This window comes from Thermobia domestica, chromosome 13 (assembly GCF_964235325.1).
Source record: "Thermobia domestica chromosome 13, izTheDome1.hap1.1, whole genome shotgun sequence".
NCBI lineage: Eukaryota > Metazoa > Arthropoda > Insecta > Zygentoma > Lepismatidae > Thermobia > Thermobia domestica.
This window is the reverse complement of record NC_137466.1, coordinates 10,300,486-10,324,007: the sequence shown is the minus strand read 5'-3', so window position 1 is coordinate 10,324,007 and position 23,522 is coordinate 10,300,486. Positions and strand designations below refer to the sequence as shown.

General features: G+C 36.6%; 1 protein-coding gene across 1 annotated transcript in view; it reads left to right on the top strand.

Annotated features, from left to right (window-relative positions):
• LOC145667490 (uncharacterized) overlaps positions 1–23,522 on the top strand; it is a 106,454-nt gene that overhangs the window by 29,846 nt on the left and 53,086 nt on the right. Inside the window, exon 2 of the mRNA XM_081734967.1 lies at positions 10,675–10,743. Within this exon, the coding sequence (XP_081591093.1) occupies positions 10,738–10,743 (6 nt within the window). The 5' untranslated portion in view covers positions 10,675–10,737. The remainder of the gene's footprint in view (positions 1–10,674; positions 10,744–23,522) is intronic.

The following is a 23,522-nucleotide window of genomic DNA, read 5'->3' as shown; positions in this document are numbered from 1 at the left end:
ATCTGGTTCTCATGCTTGTGTATCGGTCATTCTACTTTCATTCATTACTATTTAGTGAGTGGCGGTAATCTTTCATATTATTAATACTGTATCGTTCCACCGAGTATGCGGCACATTTTAGTAAAATGTGTAGAATTCTCAGATCTCAGAAAACGTTTAGGACTAACTAAAAGTTTTAACCAGAAGTTTAATGCAGTCTTTCAGTAACTATTCTTACATTTATTGCTGTGGTTATTATGTTCGGAGGAATTTTCTAGATTTATTCTTGTCATAAGTTTCTGTCCTGTTCTTATTTTATATTTTGCTATTTATTCCTCTAAAGACAAAAGCCATGGTGATTGGAACGAAGAGATCGGTGTCAAATATAGAAGTAGGATGGGAGAAAATAGAACAGGAGAACAGTTTTCGATACCTGAGTAGTATCATTAGTGATGAAATAAAGTGCAAACATGAAATAAAAGCAAGGATAGGAATGGCGAAAGAGGCCTATAGGGGAAAGTCTATTTTTTGGGGCCTTGAATACAGAATTAAGAAAAAGATTCATAAAATGCTTCCTATGGAGTATTGTATTATATGGAGCAGAAATATGGACATTACGCAAAAATGATTAAAAAAGAAAAAGACTGGAAGCTTTCGAAATGTGGGTGTGGAGAAGAATGGAGAGCATTAGCTGGGTCGATCGGAAAACGAATGAGAGAAGGGGAGAAAAGAATAATTTTAGATATTAATGAAAAGAGGAATAGAAAGTGGTTGGGACATTGGCTAAGAAGGAATTGTATCATGTACAGCGTACTAGAGGGCATGGAGCAGGAAAGAGAGGGAGGGGACGAAGGAGGCGACAATTGATAGACGCTTCCAAAACAGAAAAGTCGTACGTGAAGACGAAGGGGTTAGTTGAAGATCGTAGAGGATGGAAGCTTCTCAGTTGCGGCAAATAGCCTGCCAATAATGACAATGATAATGATAATCCTTTTCGAGATCTCTGTTTTAAACTTGTCTTCTTTGGTTTTTCTTCCAATTTGTAGATCTTATGTTTGATTTTTACTCTTTTAGAAATGTTATTGTGAATTTTTAATGTGTAGTTCATGCTGTCCAATGGCCTTATCTAGAGATGGCGTGGGTCAATGAAAACCTGACCTACGACCCACTATGACCCACTCTCACCTACCATGACCCATCACCCACTGTGACCCACACCGACCTACTATGACCCATGATCCATTCCGTCCTCTCAACTGACTAATGAGTTTACACTTCTAATAAAACAAGGCTGTGAAATTATCTGGTGCATGGGTCCTTGGTTCGATCCCAGCTCGCGCCAAGTGAATTTTGTGGTGGACAAACACCGTGTGCGGGGTTTTATCGGGGTTCTCCCACTTTCTTCATTCTGCCATGTCATTCATTTCTCATCATCACCGACACCGTTTCCTTTAGCCTAGCCGACATGTAAATGGGACGTAAAACTTAAAGATTTCATTTTAAATTTTCAGCCACTCACACTTTAAATTTACAACATAAAATACGTATTTTGTTATTCATATATCTATTATTTATTATACAAACTCTAATCCTAATTATAATTATGAAGTCACGAATTATAATTACATGAAGTTTACTTATTCTTTAGTAATTTCTTTGCAGAACACACAGTTTCCACCGTGTCAACCATTTGCAAATTTAAAGAACCTAATAGTTAGAAACTTTATCTCAAGAACAAGGACTATTCACCTTTTGTTACTTTCAAACAAAATTTAGACTCTTCTCATTTTCTACGCTTTAAATGTGTATATGTATGCTTTAATAGGTAAAAAGTTCCTCACATATTTTCCATTTTGTCAGCGTATGTGTCAGACAAGCAACCCCTTCGAAACCAGAAATGAAAGAAATTAAGAAAGGATAAAACGAAATGAAATGAAAAAAGAAGAATCTGCGTTAAAAATTAAAAAAAAAAAACTACAGAAAGCTTTTGGTTACTCTTTCTTATGAAGAAATTTGTGTTACTTGCAATACATGGTGGCGAGGTGAGTGGGATATCCTGGAAGAGTCAGGGAATTCGAAATTTCCGGAAGTTATGCAATTCTTAGAATTTCTGCTACTAGTCAGGAAGATTTCAAACTTCTGAAAGCATAATGCCGGTTGTGTAACAGCGTGGACATTTTTGATCATAATTTTTCGTCATCGCATCCTTGCAGTATCAAACATATTATTTCAAAAACAATTTTCTACTACTCCTTTAACCTGTCATTTGAAACAGACAGTAGTTGAAGGAATAATAAGAACAAAAATATGTGTGAAAAGAAAGTTCTGTTAACATTTGATTCAACATAGAAAGGAACGCAGATATTGTAAAATATTTTACAAGACATTATTGAGTTTGTACACTCATGTCCAAAATTATTGTCGCATGTCTATAAATATGTTGTTGTAGGAGTATAATTTGATAACGAACTCGCCCGGTATTTCTTATAATGTTAGTATGTGTATAATCGACAAAGACATGTAAGTGGCAAATTTTCTCAAAAGAGCAGTAAATAAGAACAATAAAACAAATATAAGTCTTTCTTGTCCATTTACCAACATTTCGTTTTACTCAGTCCAATTTTCGTATTTATAATTCTTTTCCTATGAAATTTACCACAAGTAGGGTCTATACATTTCCCGATTATACACATGGTATCAGTATTAAAAGTAAGTACCCTGCAAAATCATTATCAAATTATATTCTTACAAGAAGATAGTCATCGATATGCGACAATCATTTTGGTCATGAGTGTACTTTTTATAATAGTGAATATGTGCTTTTTATAATAGTTGAGGTCATAATGAAAGGAAAATTATTATTTTTGATTGAACAGAGGAAGAACGTAAATATTGCAAAATCATTTTCAATACGTTTTATTATTATTATTATTATTATTATTATTATTATTATTATTATTATTATTATTATTATTATTATTATTATTATTATTATTTTACTCGAGATTTCTTCGTAGCTTGTTATTAAAATCCTTACCAACATATCCTCAGTTTATTGTCCTAACAAACCAATATATGTTGATAGTAAAGTAGTTTAGATTGATTGGGCCTTCAGTGTTTCATGTCACTCCCCCCCCCCCTTACGAAATCCTGGCTAAACGAACCAGTATATGTTTCAATAAAATAGTATAGAATGATCGACCCCGGGTGTGATGACCACAGTATTTCATGTCACGGACCCCCCTTCACGAAATCCTGGCTACGTGCCTGTGTCAGAACAAATAACTTTCTTTTACTGTTATTTACAATGTGACTTTTATTCTGAAAATATTTAGTTCATACATAGTCTAATAGGGCCCACACACGGTCCACGGTTTGTGCAAACAGTTTGACTGTGTGTGGCGCTGTATGAACTGTTTGCGCAAACGTTTGTGCAAACATTTTCCACATCGAACTCGTTCGAAAATTGTTTACACGAACATGATGTTTGCGCAAACATGTGGACCGTGTATGGGCATGTTTGTGCAAACACGAGCTTTATTTCCGAGTAGAAAGCCTAGTGTACAGATGCTTATTTCTTGTGCTATGGCGTCAATGAATAGGAATCAATAATTCTGGCGAGAATTTCTTGACCTTTATCGAAATTTACCTGAACTGTGGAAGGTAAAGAGTGAAGATTATAAAAACAGGAATTTGAAAAATGCGGCATATGAGAAGTTAGTGAATAAAATGAAGGAAATAGATCAAACGGCGGAGAGAGAGTCAGTGAGGAATAAAATCAATTCACTTCGTTCTGTATACCGAAGAGAACTAAAGAAGATAAATGCAAGTACAAGATCTGGAAGTGAAACAGATGACGTGTATGTACCCTCGTCGTGGTATTTTTCCCATATGGACTTTCTGAGGGACCAGGAAATGTAATTATCCGGTATTTCGACCTTGGATGAAATAATTGATGTGAAAGAAACACTAGTAAGTATAGTTTTATATTTTTGACCACACATGTTTTCATTTAATATAAGTAGTGGTAAATTTGTGCTATATGTTATGATAGATATTTTCATTTGTGACCTTGTTCTCAACAAATAAATAAATAAATAAAAAATGGACATAGGCTTCATTCTTCACACCGCACCATTTCAAACGTGCCTGTTGGTAACAACAGTTGTTGTGCTGCTAACTTCAATAGTTTCTGGAGTTCGCGCCTTCGCGGCCGTCGGTGCGGCCGAAGGGTGTGGGATCAACACCGAAGCGCGGGAGTTCCAGCAATGACATGATTGATAATTCCACATACAGGGTTTTCTGCTAGTGACGTCATCTGCATGACATCACGTAACAGGTATTTTCGAGCGCCCAACGCCACCGATCATCCCTCCACTGAGCATAGCAGGACGCGGAATATTTGTTGCATTCGTACAAAAGGTTTTGTGTTCTAGTTGATAAGATAAAAAAAATCCTTGACTGAATGACTGCAGACCCATTTTGCAAGCAGCTTGTTACAAACAGTCTCTTTGTCATTTCATCAAGCAATGAGCTCACTAACACCAAGCGACAAATTTCGTCTACTCTAGTACCCAATAACATCTGCCAGGGTGAAAAACTTGATCAGACAAAGGTCATAAGCTGACATTGCCAGACTAAAGTCTAAATTAGAGCAATCTTACGAACAGAGAAAAAACTGTAGGGTAGGCAGTGGCAGAGCTACTGCCTCTGCAACGGCAGGGAGGCCCAAGACGTAAGGAGGCCCTGATTATCTGTGTTTTATTTTAGTCAGACATCAATCGCAATCAAGAAAAATAATTTTTGTTACTCCCGTTGAAAACTATACGCACTATTTTACCCTAAGATTATTGGTTTTGAGCGGGTATAACACCTGATTTTGTCATTCCTGATGTGATCAAAGTTGGGGAAAAAGATATCTTTATTTTTCTGAGTAAGTTTAGAACTACTTTCGGAACAGTTACAGTCCGTTTGGCTACAAGTCTGAGGTAAATTTAATATATTCCAAAATTTATTTGAATACAAATTAGATTTCACAACAGTATATGCGTATGTAACTCGTAACCAAAAGATCATTAGGAAAATAAGCAACATAATATTTTTCCACAACTGTCACTGTCAATCAGCCGCGTACACATACATATCCTCGTTGAATTATAACAGTGTAACAATCATGAAAACTCCATTCACATATATTATATATAGTTTTAAACAATTAGTAAATAGTCCTAATTCAAAGTAGCGGTAATATTCTGATTATTACATGTAGTTACTCGTGTTTACATGGTGTCATTCATTGCCTGACTTAGATCGTTTCTTGAACCACTCTTTCGTCCACACCTTCTTCTTTCTTTTTGGTTTCGCGGGTATTTCCGCTTCCAAAGCACAAGCAATTACTATCGCTAAACAAGCTGCTTCAGTGAACATGCTTACGCGATTAAACTCAAAATTGAACTGAAGTTTGTGCAAACAGTTGTATCGTGTGTGGCCGAGTGTTTGCGCAAACACGATGTTTACACAAACATGATGTTTGCACAAACCGTGGACCGTGTGTGGGACCTGTAAAACACTGGCGCAAATCCCGGGAGGATGAGAGTGACATGAATCCCCAATCTTGGAACTTAGTGGGGGGGACTGTCCCACATAATAATCCGATTTTCATCTACATGAGGATCAATTGTAGAAGTTTTGTATGTAAATAGTGTATAAACATACATTGATAGTGTTGTTTGAAAAAAGGAAATAGCTTATATATTAAATCAATATTATAGAATATACTTTAATCAATAAATATGCAAACAGAGTTTAAAAAGACTTTCATCTTCATGTTTCCTGAATAGTTTTTGGACAAGACTCAAGAACACTGGGGATAGCATGTGTTTTAAGCCATGAATGATGGCGTAACCCGAAAGCAAACAAGTTAGTATCACTTTTCTCCGAGTAACCACTTTTGTATAACTTTAGGATAAAGTGAAAACTGGGATCTGTATTAGGGGCCATATTCTTTTCATTGCCTCATACAACTTAAGAGTAAAAATATGAAAAAAGTGCTCGAATAAAAGTTGTTGGGAATTTCATAAGCTTTAAAACGATGTTTATATTGTCACTATATACAATATCAGAGATGCGCAATGAAGCTTCAAACGTCGTCGAACTGCGCACAATTTCTGTAGAAACATATGAATGAATCATTTAACATGAAGCAAAAGATATCTAGTGATCTGAGACGGCTTTTTATTGTAATTTCGGGTAAGTATCAACAGTTTTGGAAGTCCGGCTAGTTTAATAAATAGTTTGTAAACAGTGACGTGGGCAGGGGGTGCGCAAGAACTCTGAAAGTAGGCTTTCGCATTATCTTTCTGTATGTAAGTCTATGTGTCTTCTGAAATTAGAGTTTGTGGTAAACGTTTCAGAAAGAAGATGAAATCTATTGAAGTATGTTTTACTGATGTTGTTATCTCGCAAAAAATCCAGTTGCGGGATTTCCGCCTTTTTGAATAATTAACCCTACTCTAGTGCAATTACGACAAAAATCGATCAAACTTGAAGATTTTTTTTAAAGACTAAACCTGTCGGAAAATGTTCTTTGTATTGATATTATATTAAAACAGTCCCAAAGCTCTAGTTGTTGGTTTTCATTAATTTTTGCGGCAATATGTGAGGTTTATCACAGAATACTATAGTAAATAATTTATTGTATTTGATGGTTATGATGGAACTACTTCACTTTTGCACATAATCACCATGCTGTTCCAAACACTCTTCGGAATGCTAAACCATCTTCCGTAAATCCTCTGAATAGAAGTTTGCCGTCTGGGATTGTAACCAGTTGACAACGGCAGTCTTGAAATCCTCGTCGTTTTCAAACCATTGTCCACCAAGCCACCGTTTAAAATGCAAGAAGAGGAAGTAATCGTTGGGGCAAGGTCGGGATTGTATGAAGGATGGTCAAACAGGTCCTAACCAAAATCGTGAATCTTATTCTCGACTACAGCAGCGCTATAAGGACACGCGTAGTCGTGAACGAAGATGACTCCGGACGACAGTTACCCGCGGCGCCGATTTTGAATCGCACATCGCACTTTGGTAAGCGTGTTGTAGTACACGTCAGCTGTAACTGTTGTCCGACGTTCCAAAAAATCAACCAACAGGACGCGTTGTCCTCCCAAAAGGCGGTAGACATCAGTTTGCGACTCGAATGCGGGGATTGTTTAAACTTTTTTGATTTGGGGGGAACCTAAATGGCACCACTCCATGACTGTTGGTGGATTCGGCGTTGGTGTATTAGATCCACGTCTCGTCACTCGTCACAATGTGGGGTAACTAATCATTTCCCTGTTGTCGACAGCGATTTAAAAACTACGGGCCCTGCACATTCGTTGTTCTCTGTGCTGGTTCGTTAGCATTTTCGGCACCCACCTTGCACTCAACTTGTGATATCCAAGCGTTTCTGTGACAATCCTGTCGATGGTGGTTCGTGCAACATGCGGAAAGTCATGAGCCAGAGCACTGATCGTCAATTGCTGATCACTTCGCAGTTTTTGGTTCACTTGCTCCACAAGGTGATTCGTCTAAACACTAGGCTGCCACTCCGGTCTTCATCGTGCACGTTGGTGCTACCATTTTGAAACTCGCGAAAATATTTGAGAATCTTTTCTGCACTATTTGCTGTAGGTTCATACACTAGGCACAATTCCCGATGGATATCAACAGCAGAAGTTCCTTTTGCAAGCAATAAACGTTCACAGCGTGCACTTCACAACTAGCAGGAGAAACAACTCTCGCGGCAATTGCGATCTTCCTTCCAGGCTGTCAAACTCCTACTGACTCAAAGACAACCACTATAGTGGCTTCGTCGACAGTCCGTCCTTGGCGTTTCATGAGTGAAATTGTGTTCCGGCCTATCCCATTTCACTACACGTCGATGGCCCTTACTTTTGGAATATGCCTCGTATATATATATATATATATATATATATATATATATATATATATATATATATATAGAGAGAGAGAGAGAGAGAGAGAGAGAGAGAGAATCAGCGGATTCAATTCAATGTAAATAACGCAATAAGTAATTATAACTACAATAACAAAAATCCCAAAATACAACACACATTTTACATTGCGTTGACGCAAAGCGCTGCGAAATGATGCCCCGAAATTCTCAGATAGCCCCCAAATGGCTGCTATGTCATTGCTTTTAACTTCAATTTACTCGCTCCACCTACGGAAACTGATCCACGGAGAGATTACCTGCTTCGTTGCCATCCCGTGCCTCGCTAGTATACTGTTACGGGGGAATCTACGTGGGGGCGCAAGCAGTTACACATTTCTCGCTGCTGGCAGACGACTGCTGTTTCTCAAGAATTGTCAAATCATCAGTGTTTACGAAAGCGAGAGAGATTGCGTTCTAAGCGTTAACGGCTGCCTTAGTACGTATTCATGTTTGCGAAAATATAGAGGCCCTTATAAAGAGTCGTTTCGACGTATGATTAGCGTCATACTAAAAGCCTTACTACTGCAGGAAACATATGTTATTCGAGCTCTTTAGTATGGCACTAATCGCGCGTCAGAACGACTCTGCATAAGGCCTAGAGAATCTAGTACGATGAGAAGATAATAAACTATAAACGTATTATTTTTAATTAATTTAAACGTGTTATATTAACTATATCTTCATTAATGCTGCAGCGCTACTGCCGGTAGCGTCGGGTGTCCATAAAATACGCCACTGCCAATATTATGCCTGTAAGAAACACTACTACCACCAAATTCGTATTTGTTCCTTGCGTGTTTGTGTTTTGGAACACACTTGATTTCTCCTAGCGTCTATATCTCATTCAGCCTATCAATTGAGTCAAGCGCTGCCAAGCGGAGGAATTCGTAACTATTACAGAAGCTGACTATATGTACTGTATATAACAGTTGTGGATTGAGATCCAACTGGAAGCGTACAATGCGGGAAGATAGCAGTGACACAGGAATAAATCCACTTCCGCATGTTAAGAGATAGCAGCTCGCTGCCATTTGCTCAATGTTACTGCTTCCAGCGGCAACACTGGCTCCAACTGGAAATGTATATATCTCTCTTTCTTTCGTTTTTTAATTGATTTTTTTAGAAATGCATCAATACTGCCTTGCACTCAAGAACAAAGGTTTATTTTTTACTGATGCACTACCTTAATACTTAAAAATATCCTTAGTATTAAAAAAATATCCGGTTGCACAACCATGCAACATATAGTACCAGCCCCCGCTGCTACATTTCATCATATATAATATATAACAGGTTCATCTGACAAATCAGATTAATCTACCGTAATATTAGTCTCATCTCCCCCACCCCACCCAGAATAAGTCTCAAATCTGTTCCACCTCCCAATGTTGAAGACAACTCTGCTACCCTGATCCTCCACAGCATTGTTTTTCAATTTCATAAATAATTTGAATATCACTTTAAAAAAGGAAAAGTAAAAAAGAAAGATTATGGGAACGGTCCCAATGTAGAAGACAGATTTACGTCGCTGGTATAAGATATTTCAACGTTACAAAATAACACTTACTGAAAATTAAGTGTTCACGTGCTATTTTAAATCAAAAGTCAGTGAGCAAGCATAACTCATCTTTTACCCAAAAGGAAATTCAAAGCTCTTAAACGAGGAACAAAATTTCTTAGGATGATAACTCTGTTCTTATATTTTTAGGCAAATTAAAGAAAACATAGGAACGGATATGCTTCTCCCAATGTTGCCACACTTGGTAAATTTGTACCAAATTAAGCCCTTTTTGTCATTCATCGGCCCGTTGGTACCACGCTGGTGTTTGCAGCCCTTTCTCCCTTTTGTAAGAAAGTTGTTACAATTCTATACAATTCTACCCAATTCAGCACCATTTAGCAAATACAGTACTTGTCACATTTTCAAAAATGTCAGTAAGACCTTTTCTACATTTCTGTGTATTATGGGTATTGTCTGACTGCACATGAGGTGTGATGTCATGCATTTTCTGTTACTGTATGTGTATTATGTGTATGTGTGGTGCACTAGTTAGAATAATAGATACATTGTCACTTAAAATTATTAACAATGTGTAGTGATGTCTTTTAGGAAAGGTTCTATTACCCTGGACAGGTTTTACATTTTTTACAAATGTCAGTTTACTTACTTTATATTCTTCTTATATTCTACTATCCTCCTTCGGTCATGAAATAAGCGAGAATATCGTGCAATAATTTATAGTTTAATATTTTATTATAACGTTCTGTTTACATACGAACTCGGAGATCAATTGATTTGTTTCCCGTTTTATACATTTTTTCATATATGGTCATAATACCGTTTCGGTTTAATAGTCACTTTGAAATAGAGGTTTCTTGAAAAATGGTTTTCTTAGAATACATACCGAAGATGATAATTATTTTCCCTTTTAATTTGCGGCCTCCGTTACACTTCCTATCTTCGAGAAAAGTTTGATCTACTTCTACGGTTGTTCGGGGTCCTCCTATTTCGATGTTATTTTAGAAGTATTTTTTATTTTTTAAACAGCGCGTTCTCGATTTGGATTCTTGGAAGAGGGGGGAAGTGTTCTAGAACTACCTCTTTTAGTTTCGTGCTATAGAACCATGTATTACACTGCTATAAAATAATGAATTCAGCCCTTTTTGTTTCAATTTGGTACTTTTTTTTTTTTTAGCTCACTCCAGAGCTAGGACTGTGGCAACACTGGCTCCTCCTGTAGAAGCTCGCGCCTGCGCAGATGGAGGTAGTTCTATACGTTGTCAACTTGTAGCTATTAGCATCACATTCAACATAAATACATTAATTAATAAAAAGGGAAAAGTAAAAAAAAAAAAAAAAAAGAATATACTATTAATCCTTATATTGTTTCGCAACAATATAATCTGTTACATTGAAACAAAATAATCATTTTTTTTTTTCTTTCTGACTGCCTGGAAGTCTGACTGTAGCTACATGGGGCAGGTACGTAATTTATTAATTTTCAATACTCTATTATAATTTCTGAGAATGAGAACTGTGAAAACCTGATTTAGAAAAAAAAAAAGAAACACATGCATTTACTTGACACGATTCAGGTTGTCTTGTACAGTCAGCGACAAAAGTGATTTCCACTTGATGAAATTAGTTTCATAAATAATTTCAGAATGGAAGGACAATTTGAGTACAGTTTTCAGTAAATTAAAAAGAATAGAATTTTCTATACGTTCCAGACATACCACCGTTATTCCCAAACTACATTTAACCAAACGAAAATAAAACTTTTGTTGCTGACTGTGCGAGTATAGTGTTAATGTTCTGCTCAGTAGACACAAAACCAAGACAGAATGTAAAACTGACAAGTAACTTTCCCTTATATATCAGCTAGGAATTAAAAAAGTCAGGTTTCTACTATAGATGTAGGTTAAGAATTACTGTTAGGAATACTACCAGGACCGGATCTAGGATTTTCTGAGGGAAGAGGGGTGCATCAAATAACAGCCAGTACATTGAAATTAAATTTGAGTTTTTTAAATGCCTTTAGGCATCTGTGGTGTGAATGAGAAATTCACCTGGAAATGCTAAGTATCTGCTCTCGATAAATCCTTTTCCTTCAACCTTCAGAAAATTGACAAACTATTGATTTTGCAAAATTCACTGCTAGCTTTTCATTTTAGGTAGTGTATATTTACAACAAAGAGGAATGCACGTGCACCTTTGCACCCCCTCCCTAAATCCGGCCCTGGATACTACGAATGTAAAAATTTAGTACTAATGCTCTCAATTTATAAATATTTGCAACTGTCAATTGATATTAGCATTAGATTTCTTACATGTTACGAAGATATTTGACAATAAGTGGATTATAGGGATAATAAATTCCAAATTTCTGTTTATATATATATATATATATATATATATATATATATATATATATATATATATATATATATATACACTACCCCCGAAAAGTTTCCGTACAAAGTAGGTTTATGTATACTTTATGTGTATTCGAGGAAAAGCAAAGACATATCAATGGAATTTATTTTTATCTGGAACCTACAATATGTATTTGAGAGGAAAATACGGAAATTCAACAGAAATGGACCATTGTTTTGTCAAAAAACTTAAATCTTTTATTCATCAAAGTAGCCTCCACGTGCTGTGATGATAGCTTTACAGACTTTGGGCATTCGGCGCATTAGTTTCTGTAGAGTTTCGGGCTTGATTGCTGTTCAGGCTTTGCGAAGACACTCAAATAAGTGTTTCAAGCTAGTGGGGCGCATCTTTCGGACTGCCCTATCAAGCTCATCCCACAGTAGCTCAATTGGATTACAATCCGTTGATTGTGGGGGCCACACCATATTCTTGAGATCTCCCTGTTGCTATTTTGCTGACAAATATCCTCTACAAAGTCGGGGTGTGTGTTTTGGGTCATTGTCTTGCTGCATGTTGAACCCACGACCAATGAGCCTCTTTTCAGATGGCACTGTGTGTCTGATCAAAATCTGATGGTACAGCTCTTTCTGCATTGTACCCTGTATTTACAATAAATCCCCCACTTCATTGTTACCAAAGCAACCCCACACAATCACAGAACCACCCCCGTGCTTTACCATTGGCAAAATACACGATCGAAGCAGTCTTTCGCACTTGGAGCGACGCATGAAAATCCTGCGTCTATGACTGAAGAGTTCAAACTTTGATTCATCAGTAAATAAACACTTGTTCCACTGCTCTGGCCCCCAGCTTGCAAATTTTCTTGCCCACAACAATCTCTTCTTTTTGTTTTGAGGGCGCAAGAGCGGTTTCCTAGTTGCCACACGACCGTTTAGTCCTGCATTAACTAACCGCGTCCGGACAGTTTCATAGCTGATCGGCTTTTCGGGAGTTTCGTTCACTTCAGCTTGTATTTGGGGCACTATTTTCAACTTGTCGCGTTTGCTTGTCACTATAATGTACTTGTCCTCCCTTGCAGTAGTAGCTCTAGGCCTTCCAGACCTTGCTCGAGAGCGATTTTCCCTTGTTTCAGCAAATCGTTTTAAGATATCATGCACTGTAGTATGGGGTATTTTCACTTTTCCGCCTATTTCCCGTATTGTATAGCATTCTTCTCGTAAAGTAACTATTTTTGGTCTCGTTTCAATGCCCAATTCCCTTTTCGTACGGGGCATTATGCTGACTAATAGGGAACACTTTACATCTCACTTCAACACACACATACAACAACTAACGTGCAATAGACAACTCCCAACAGTGAGATATGAGAGAGAAGTAGACAGAACAGCGTGGGAGACACCTATGAGGCATTTATTGTGTGTTTGACCTTCAATTTGTAGTGTAATGGCCGTTTTGTATCGCACGCGTTTTATTTTTCTTAATTCATCCACAACAGGCCAAGACCTTTTCTCCCGTCGGATTTTAAGTGTTTCGCCTTTCATTTGTGAGCAAATTGTAATGCTTTCTTATGTTACATTTTGAAAATTTCTTTCTTTCACGTTTGTCCGGAAACTTTTCGGGGGTAGTGTATATATATATATATATATATATATATATATCTGTGTGTGTGTGTATGTGTATTACAAATTCCGGGTGTAACATTTGTGTTGATTCGCACATGTAAATTTTAAAATAATACAAAAGCATTGAAATTTTGTACCACGCAAAGATCGACAGGAGAATATTGTTTGACATACCCTGTTGTACCACCAAGTTAACAGTATTGCAAACCGAACATTAACTTATATTCCTTTAAATAGCACTACTTAAGGCTATTGTACTAATAACCCACAAAATGAAGAGGGCATTTCAGTAGGAGGTAGAATGATTAGGAGCAAACGGTTTGCTGTTGATATGGCGCTTGTTGCAGAATCTGAAGGGAAAATAAATAAGTTGTTAGAAAACTTGAGAAAGAGCTTTGAAGAATACGGGATGAAAATAAATGTTAGAGAGACAAAAGCCATGGTGATTGGAACGAAGGGGTCTGTGTGAAATATAAAAGTGGGAGGGGAGCAAATAGAATAGATGACCGATACCTGGGTATTATTATTAGTGATGATGTGAGGTGCGTATGTGAAATAAAAGCAAGGATAGGAATGGCGAAACAAGCTTTTAGGAGGAAGAAAAGTCTGTTTTGTGGGACCTTGAATAAAGAACTGAGAAAAAGGCTTATAAAATGCTTCGTGTGGTGTACAGTACTGTATGTCAGAAAAGTGGACATTGCGTAAAAGTGATGAAAGACGACTACAAGCTTTCGAAATGTGGGTGTAGAGAAGAATGGAAAGAATTAACTGGGTCGAGCGGAAAACGAAGGAGAAAGTGTTAGAAATGGTCGAGAAGTGAAGAACAATTTTAAATATTATTAAGAAGAGGAAGAGAAACTGGCTGGGACATTGGGTAAGAAGAGACTATCATGAGGGACAGGTTAGAGGATATGGTGATAGGAAAGAGAGGAGGAGGGGCGGAGACTACAATTAATGGACGATATCAAAACAGAAATCGTACGTGAGGACGAAGAGGTTAGCAGAGGACCGTGGAGCATGAAAGCTTCTCAGTTGCAGCAACTGACCTACCAATAATGGCAGAAAACCTATGATGATGATGATGATAAGGCTATTGCATATTTCGAATCTACACGTTAAAAGGAAATTTACAATATTAGATTTGTTATTCAGTGTTGGAAACTCAAAACGTTACAATATCAGAAACACCAATATTTTGGTTTCGTCTACAGCAGTAACAGCACAAGTGAGAGGGACTGGACAATGCATATCTAAAGTACTTTAGCTCCTAACACTATGATCATTGTAGGATGGATTTCGAATTAATAAAATCAAAGATATAAGAGATTGAAAATTTGACTTTCTTTTCAAAAGCCTTTGTTTTGGAAAACCGCTTAGAGATATATGTCATTGTATTTTTTACATGTGAAAATGATAATGCTGTTTACAACAATTTGATAACTCAAACCGTTGTGGAGATATGATAAATACTAGTAAAATTTACAACATTGGTTAAAACTGTGTAATTCCGAGAACTTGCTATAGTTACATGTAGCAAAAATATTGTAATAGAAGCAAAGTAAATCAAATTTGTTTTAAAAAGTTCCCACAAACATGCCATCTTAAGCAATATATCAAATTTCACTTTTTTATATCTCGGGAATGGTTTGAGATACCAAGTAGTTGTAAACGGCATTATGATCTATATGTCTATTGAAAATTATCTACGTAAATCGATGTGCCATTTCTTTGAAAAAAGTCAATTTTAATTCCTTGTAGCTTTGTTTCTACTGATTCCAAATAAGTCTTATGACGAGCGTAGTATTTGATACTAAGGTACTTTGCATATGAGTTGGATTTGTAAATTACTTTTGTAGACCCTTCCAAAATTGTGTTGCTTTTCAATGTTTGTAATAACGTCCTTAGTTTGCAACACTGCATCATAAGTATAGAATTGTAACTTTTCAGTTCACATGTAGATTTGAAATATGTAGTAAATAACATTCCATTGTGCTATTTGAAAAATAAAACTTTATATTGGGTTGCCAACACGGTTTATCTAGTGGTATTGAATGTCAAACAATGCCCCTTGTCGATATTTGCATGGTATGAAATTTCAGTTCAACAGTTACAAGGGTGTATTGAGGTAAAGGGTTCACCCTATATGTAGACAAACAGGTAGATAGATGAGCGGCTCGGAGGAACATAATGATATGTCACAGTTTCTATTTTTCGAGTAAACTGGGAAACAAGGTTCAATATTCCCATGCAATTCAATGCAATGACACATGCTTTCCCTGCCATCTGTAGGTACACTTCTGAGATTAAACTACCTACATACTCTTCTTTGGTTCGATCACAACCTATTCCTCCTAATAACTCAATTTCTCCGACGCGGCGCTTACCATTACGTTCACCCAAGCCGCTGATATATAGATATGTATATTTGCAAGCATGTACTGTTGAATATTCTGGGTTTGTTTACACATTAATGCACACATACGTGTCCTTAAAGTTTGAATTAAAGTTATGTTGCAGCGACTTTGAACAAAATTAGCTTTGCTTTCTCTCAGTAAAGTTGCTTCAGCCGCGTGACTGTGAGGTCAAAAGTGAACCATTCTCGGATAAACTGAGAAGATTTTTCACCCTATCATGTGCCAATGGTTATCGTCTTTGAGTGCCTGCATATGAAGCCATGTGATTAGTAGATCTGAGTACCTCTGTGGGAATATTGTCTTTTGATGTTTCTCTTAAGATACCGTATAAGATACCGTATATTCATAGGCATTCTGTTAAGTGGCACGGTGGCTCAGTTTAGAGCGCTTACCTCTGGTACGTGGAATCCTTCAATGTCATAGAATAGTCCTTTAAACGCTGGCTTTACGTACAATCTAATCATTCTTTGTGCATTTGTGTGTGTGATTGCGAACTCTTTTCAATGTTCTTGCGGCGAATGGAAAGGGAATAAATTGGGTGTGCAGTGTTCGTAGGTTTTCTTAAGAAAATTTCCTTCGATTGACATTAAATTTTCCATTTTCTTATTAAATTTTCCCTAGTTGTCTATTGTTTCGACATACACAGACAAACTATCGCAATTGTGTTAGTTTATTCCTGAAGAACAAAGAAACATACAAGTATTTATATAGGCCAATCAGTCAGTCCAAGAATTTCCCTCGATCTTCACGTTTTATCAAAAAAAAATCCCTTTTTTACTTAATTTACGTACGAAATTTCCCTAGATTAGGGAAAATTCCCTCGAACTACGAATACTGGTTGTGTGTTGAATTGAAGTAAGAAAGGAATTAGAGACTAAGAGGGTGGAATACTTTCTACTGCTCGCTGGAGGAAGATTGACTCGTTGCTTCAAGGACGAGAGAGCTCCTCAGTAGGTTTTCGATGCTATGTACATACGCATAACAAATAATTATGAACGAAACAAATAAAATAATTTCTTAATAATGCACTTTACGATTTTTGGAATTTAATAATCCATGATATGTTAATGCGCTTTTATTTCATTTTTTTAAGCACGTAAGAAATGTTCTTGAATTACATTTTCTTGATATACCTGTGAAGAATACATGCGAAGCCATAAATATTTAAGTGTTACACATGTAATTAAAAAAAAAACTATAAAAATACAAATAAGTACAGAATATAAAACTTTACAAATAAGCTGCATAAACACAAATTTCTCTTACTTTACTACTAAAGGTAACAACTGTTGTAGTTTTGAGTCAGTTGTGAAGTCATATAGGGTAAATTTAAGACAAAGAAAAGTAATAGAAATTCAGAAAATTCAGTTCCCGTTAGACTTGCCAAACTGCATTAGACTATATTTTGGAGCTATGATTACCAAGGTTCAATTCCCGATATGAGAACGTGTGATTCAGTTTCTCCGTTAAGCATTAAAGCTACACCTTAGTGCCAAAAAGGAATGATCGAATGAATTACTTACTGGCTTCAGAGCCGATCGAATTCAAATGCATACTTGAATTTCAGTATATTATCATCTCCTTCTTTCACAGGTTAATAAATACAGCAGAGTCAAGATAACTCGGCCACACCTTGTCAGGGCGAAAAAACCTGTGCACAGACCCGTTCAAGGTCATTGCCGGGTATTTTTCTGAGGTCTGTCTTAGAAATATCACGTAAATTACTGTGCAGTGTGAATTCATTAAGGGTAATTAGGGAGGGGGTTTGTTTAAGGGTAATTAGGGAGGGGATTTGTTTAAGGGTAATTAGGGAGGGAGTCTGTTTAAGGTAATTAGGGAGGGAGTTTGTTTAAGGGTAATTAGGGAGGGAGTTTGTTTAAGGGTAATTAGGGAGGGAGTCTGTTTAAGGTAATTAGGGAGGGAGTTTGTTTAAGGGTAATTAGGGAGGGAGTTTGTTTAAGGGTAATTAGGGAGGGAGTTTCTCGAGCAACCAATAAGTACAAGTACAATACTGTATTTTCTGATGATACATTCATACTTATTCTTTTCTAACCCCTTTTCTAATAACCCGGCATTTTCACAAACTCGGTCACCCTTCGGTCCACATTAGGCTGAGTTTTCGGGACTCTACTGTAACTTATTATAAACATACAAGAAGTGAAGCTAGTTAACTTTCCACCATTACTTAGTTTTCATATTCATTTCTAATTACACTCTTAATAAATATGTATGTAACCGAATGACATTTACAGAATCGATTAAGAAATTAATATCATCCCCTATGAGCTAGTGGTAACCATCTCGGCTGGTCTAGTGGCTAGCGCGTGCGCCTTGGTGTACGTGCTCCTGGGATCGATTTCCGGTGGTCGAGTCTTTGAAATTTGAACTGTTCTCGATATTTCTGTGTTCGTTGTTTTGTCATTATAGGTTACTTGAGAAATGAGTAAAAATGAAGAAAAAAACTAATAGTAAGTAGTTAAGTAAGTTAACAAAGTCCGTTAAAAATAAAGTGGTTACCTCGTGCGGTCATTGTGTGCATCGTTCAGGATTCGATTCCGGTGCAAGTGCACAAAAAAATAAATTCACAATAATTCACCTTCATTAATCATTCATCCGCTCTCGCCTAAAGGGAAAAACTGATGGATGATAAAATAAAATTTTATTCCGTGAAGAAATTCAAACAGAAGACATCGCGTGAGCAGTGTTGGCAATTGTTTTCAACTTCTGGAATTCTTTAACCTGAGAAATGTATTTAAGTTTGGTAATTCTGTATGTAAGGCATATATTGAATACATTATACAGTGCTAAATTCCTTGTTGTTTTTCTGTAATGCCTTCAAAGTAAAAATCCACTAGAGGTCTCAAAGTCCAGAAGTTTTCCAGTTTTACTGCCACTCCCTCTTATAGAACTATGCAGCCAGCACTGAATGTAAGCGAAAAAATCTTAGCGGACCGTTCTTGTGAAAGTCTAAAGATCAAACAAAACAATTACATTTAAGAAACAACTTTTCAGGCGACCTGGTTGGCATTATATATTGCCAAAATTCATATAGTTATAATTTAGAGAAGTATCCAAATGCTCTAAGCTGAACTCTACTCCCTTTCAATGAAGAACAAGAAAAATTGTAGAAAGATCACTGCTAGTAGAACGTCGATGCTAGGAAATAACTATCTATAACTTGAAATAGTATAAGTGGATGGCCCACTTCCCTTTTATTATTTACTATATTCCCAAATGTTCCATCTTGTGTGGAATGAGGCACCGGAGTTGCAACTCAAAATTTTCGTCAGGAGCACTCTTCTTGGTAGCACAACAGCACTCTTCTACGTAGCACCCAGCAAACAGATTATGGTAGGCATGGTTGTCTCGCACCCCAGAACAAAGACAATATGGTGATGTAACTAAGAAAAAAAATGTAGTCCATGAGAGGCAATGGTCATCTAGACTTATTTAAAGGTTTTATGTGGTAAAAATTTATTGAATAAATGGAAAACTATAATGAAACTGAATTATGCTTGTATAGTATAGTATTAATAATTTTCGCTTACAATATAATGTGAATCAGCGTTTTGTACTGGCGTAGGAATACAAAAACGACAGTATCTAGCCCCACAAAAGGATGTGAGTGTGCACTACGGAGGCTGTGGTGCGTGATGGACACTGTTCCGAATGATGCTATAAGCATCAATATCAATATTAATTATTAGTGACAATCTAATATTTTCTTTGGTGAGATGTTACGCAAACATATTGAAAAATTAAATTGCAATTACGAGTATAATCAGGGAGTAATTATGTTTGGATAATCTAAAAAAAGTTAAATATCGCCAACTTCAGCTTACGGACATAGGACCATGTGGTTGTAAGAAGAGAAGGAATGGAAAGAAAGAAACTTTTATTGTATCATCATTAACCCTTTCGGGATCCTATGGTACAATTTGTACCATATGCACTTTTCATGGTACATTGCGTTATTTCTCTTCTATTTGAGCTTTTTCGTCCGGTTTTTTTTTTTTTTTTTTTTTGTTTTCCAAGTCTAGAGTCCTTGTAGAAGACATTACATATGGTTTCAGACCGTCCTGCGTCCAGACATAGGTGGTGATGACGTCATAAGTCAAAAATTTCTCTTCTCATTTTTTAAGCCAATGTTCAATATTTTTTGGCGGGCTTATTTTTCTACGTAGAAGATTGAAATTTTGCACAAACATTCAGTCCACCGAGTAGTATTTACCAGATTTTTTGTTCCGATGTCAGTGCTAAAACAGGGGGGGAAATAGAGGGGAAAAGGGGTAAAAACGGATTTTTTACCCCCAAAATCCCGTTTCTCGTCATTTTCCCGCCTCACATACATGATAGGACCACGTGAGTCATACCGTCTGAAAGGCCGTTCCATTGTAAAGAGAATGACGGTCGAATTATTATTCTAGGGTAATTAGGGACGTCTCAGGGATTTTTTGAAAAATATACTTCTATATAGGGAAATATGGGGCATTGTCGGTATATATATTTTTTGGCGGGCTTATTTTTGAACGTAGAAGATTGAAATTTTGCACAAACATTCAGTCCACCGAGTACTATTTACCAGATTTTTTGTTCCGATGTCAGTGCTAAAACAGGAGGGGAACCAGAGGGGCAAAAGGGTAAAAATAGGGATTTTTTACTCCAAAAATCCCGTATTTCCTAATTTTCCCGCCACAAAAACATGATAGGACCACGCGAGTCATACCGTCTGAAAGGCCGTTCCATTCTGAAAAGAACGACGGTCGAATTATTATTCTAGGGTAATTAGGGCCGTCTCAGTGAATTTTTATCCAAATATACTTCTGTATAGGGTAAAAGTGGGGCATGGTAGGGAAATTTTTTCTGGCGGGCCTATTTTTTCACGTAGAAGATTGAAATTTTGCACAAACATTCAGTCCACCGAGTAGTATTTACCAGAAGTTTTTTTCCGATTTCTGCGTAAAAACAGGGGGGGTCCAGAGGGGCAAAAGTTGAAAAACGGGAAATTTTGCCCCAAAAAATCCCTTTTTTCAGGAATTTCCCGCCTTAGATACATGATGGAGACATATGAATGGTACCGCCTGAAAGGCAGTTCTATTCTGAAGAGAATGATGGGCGAAACATGACCCTAGGGTAATTAGGGATGTCTCAGGAATTTTTTTGCCTGAGATCATAGTGTTTTATGGTACTTTGGGGCACTGTGGGAATTTTTGATAAAAATTCTCCCGCCCTTACTATTCAAGATAGAAACTTGAAATCTGGCACACACATTCAGTATACTATGTGCTATTTATCAGATTTTTTTTAGATGGCTACTATCACATAGGGGGGGTACAGGGGGGGCCAAAGTTCGAGAAAAAAATTTTTCCCTCCAAAATTTTCACTTCGACATTTTTTCCCCGCTTCTGGTATATGGTATGAGCACGCAAGTTGTACCATTTGAAAGCCAGCTCTATTCTGAAGAGAATGAGGTATGAACCATGATCCTAGGATAAATAGTGACGATACAGTAGCTGCTTGACTGAAAGTCTAAAAAATGGCCCAAAAAGCCAGGATCCGGAAAGGGTTAATTAAAATATGCTGGGATATAGTATACATTAAGCTGCATCAGTTCCCAAAGGAGCAAAACGCTCATACTTTTAGGGATTATTCATTGAGTATGTACGAACTTACAAAAGGAGTAACAAAGCGACTTTTATTTACTTATCGACTGATACGAAAATAAAAAAGGACGTACCTGTACTGTATATCTGCATTTGTAGTGCCCTTGTACTTTATCTATGACTATGTGTGTGTGTGTTGGGGGGTGGGAGAAATTTAACGCATATCTCATGTATTGTGCACATGGATACTTCTTACTATTGCACTACGTAGACAATTTATGGTATTTCATGTAGAAGTGGTAATAGAACACAGAAGAAACGCAGATTAGGGGGTTCTCATGTATACTATTACCATGTGCTGCATCCCAAGAATCTATCTACAAAGCAAAAATATTCATCAAGAACTCCCCCTCTTCCCAATACCTTATTAGTGTGGGCATTTATTTCGAAGTTGGGCGTCCGCTTTCGTCAAGTTTCTTCGCTATTATCTCCTTTCCACACTTTCTGCAATTTGTTATTAGGTTCATTAATCCGCGCTCTTCACAAACTTTTAAAATATTTTGCTCGTTATCAACATATTGCTTCACAAATGTTAAAACTGCTAGTTCATTGCCCTTATACATTCGCCATGTGGATAACATAAATGCTAGTTTCTTTCCCACAATGCAACTGTTCGGTTACCTTGCGCCAAGTAGTTCCCTCCGCTCACCGTATAGTCCCATGTTTATAACCGCTTATATATAACAAATAAACAGATTTTTCGAGGCTCTTTTATATTATCAAGCACACAAACGATCAAATTATCCATATCTTTCCTGTAAATTTTAAAAATTTCGCTGGAAACGGACGCCCAACTTTGGAATTTAACCCTTAGTGTGTGTGAAATAGTGTAGTATTATAAGTGGAAACAAAGTGAAATAAAGTGCGCATTTATATTATAATTGTAGTAAGTAAATAAGCCTGCTTTTTGACAAGACATTATCATTATTGCTATTAATATATTCTTTTTTAAATCGTAACTTTTCCGCAAAATGGACCACTAAAGGTACAATAATGGCAATAATCGTAAACGTTATTTTATATTGTAATGTGGGCACGTAAGTATTTTATTATGTTGTAATAACTATGTTAGTGAAAGCTTGCGAAAATAAATACATTTCAATTCTCTGTACATTTAGATATTTGATTGGATCAGAATGCAGTATCTTTTTAAATAAATATATGTTGGGTAAAAACGTTATGTGTGTGTCAAAATAACAATTAAGTATTCTTTTATACTGACACTCTCATAAGTTGTTTCCTTTTAAATCACGTAATTGAAAACATTAACCATCCAATGGTATAGTGGTTCAAATTCTGAAGTCTATATGCAGCTGGCACAGATTTACTTTAAGTCAACCATGAGTGGTAAATAATTAAAGCAAAAGGTATAATATTTGTTTAACCTGGTTGGTACAAAAGTAAATATAAAATTTTTGGTTAATGCTTTATGCTAACCACATTGACCCTATGTATTAACGTCCAAACAACTGACTAACCACCAAGCATTTAATGAAATTAGCATCCCAAACTAAAAGGAGCTCTAACAACCTTAGAAAAATAACGTGAACCCAACATTTCGCGTTATACAAATGTCTTCCCAAACAGGGACATACGAGAATGAAACCCGATCACGTTATAAAAAAGACGTTCCCGCACAGAGACTTGAACCCGTTCCCGTTATGATAGGAGAGAAATGATAGATTGTTAGAAAGAGTTTGTTTTCATTCTAGTAACGATGTTTCCAAGATATTTTGGTTTCTGCATGTCACTACACCTTTTGTTTGATCCGGGCCAAAGACGAGGACCATGTTAGTAGCTTCTCGTCCAAGGACGGTTTGTCATTTGAAAGTCTTATTTTAAGTGAAAAAAAAAAAGATATACAGCCTAAAAGATGAATATATGTAACAACGATTTTGTCTCATATTCTTTAGTATGCATTCTTTGCAATTTTTTTAATGTTTTTAA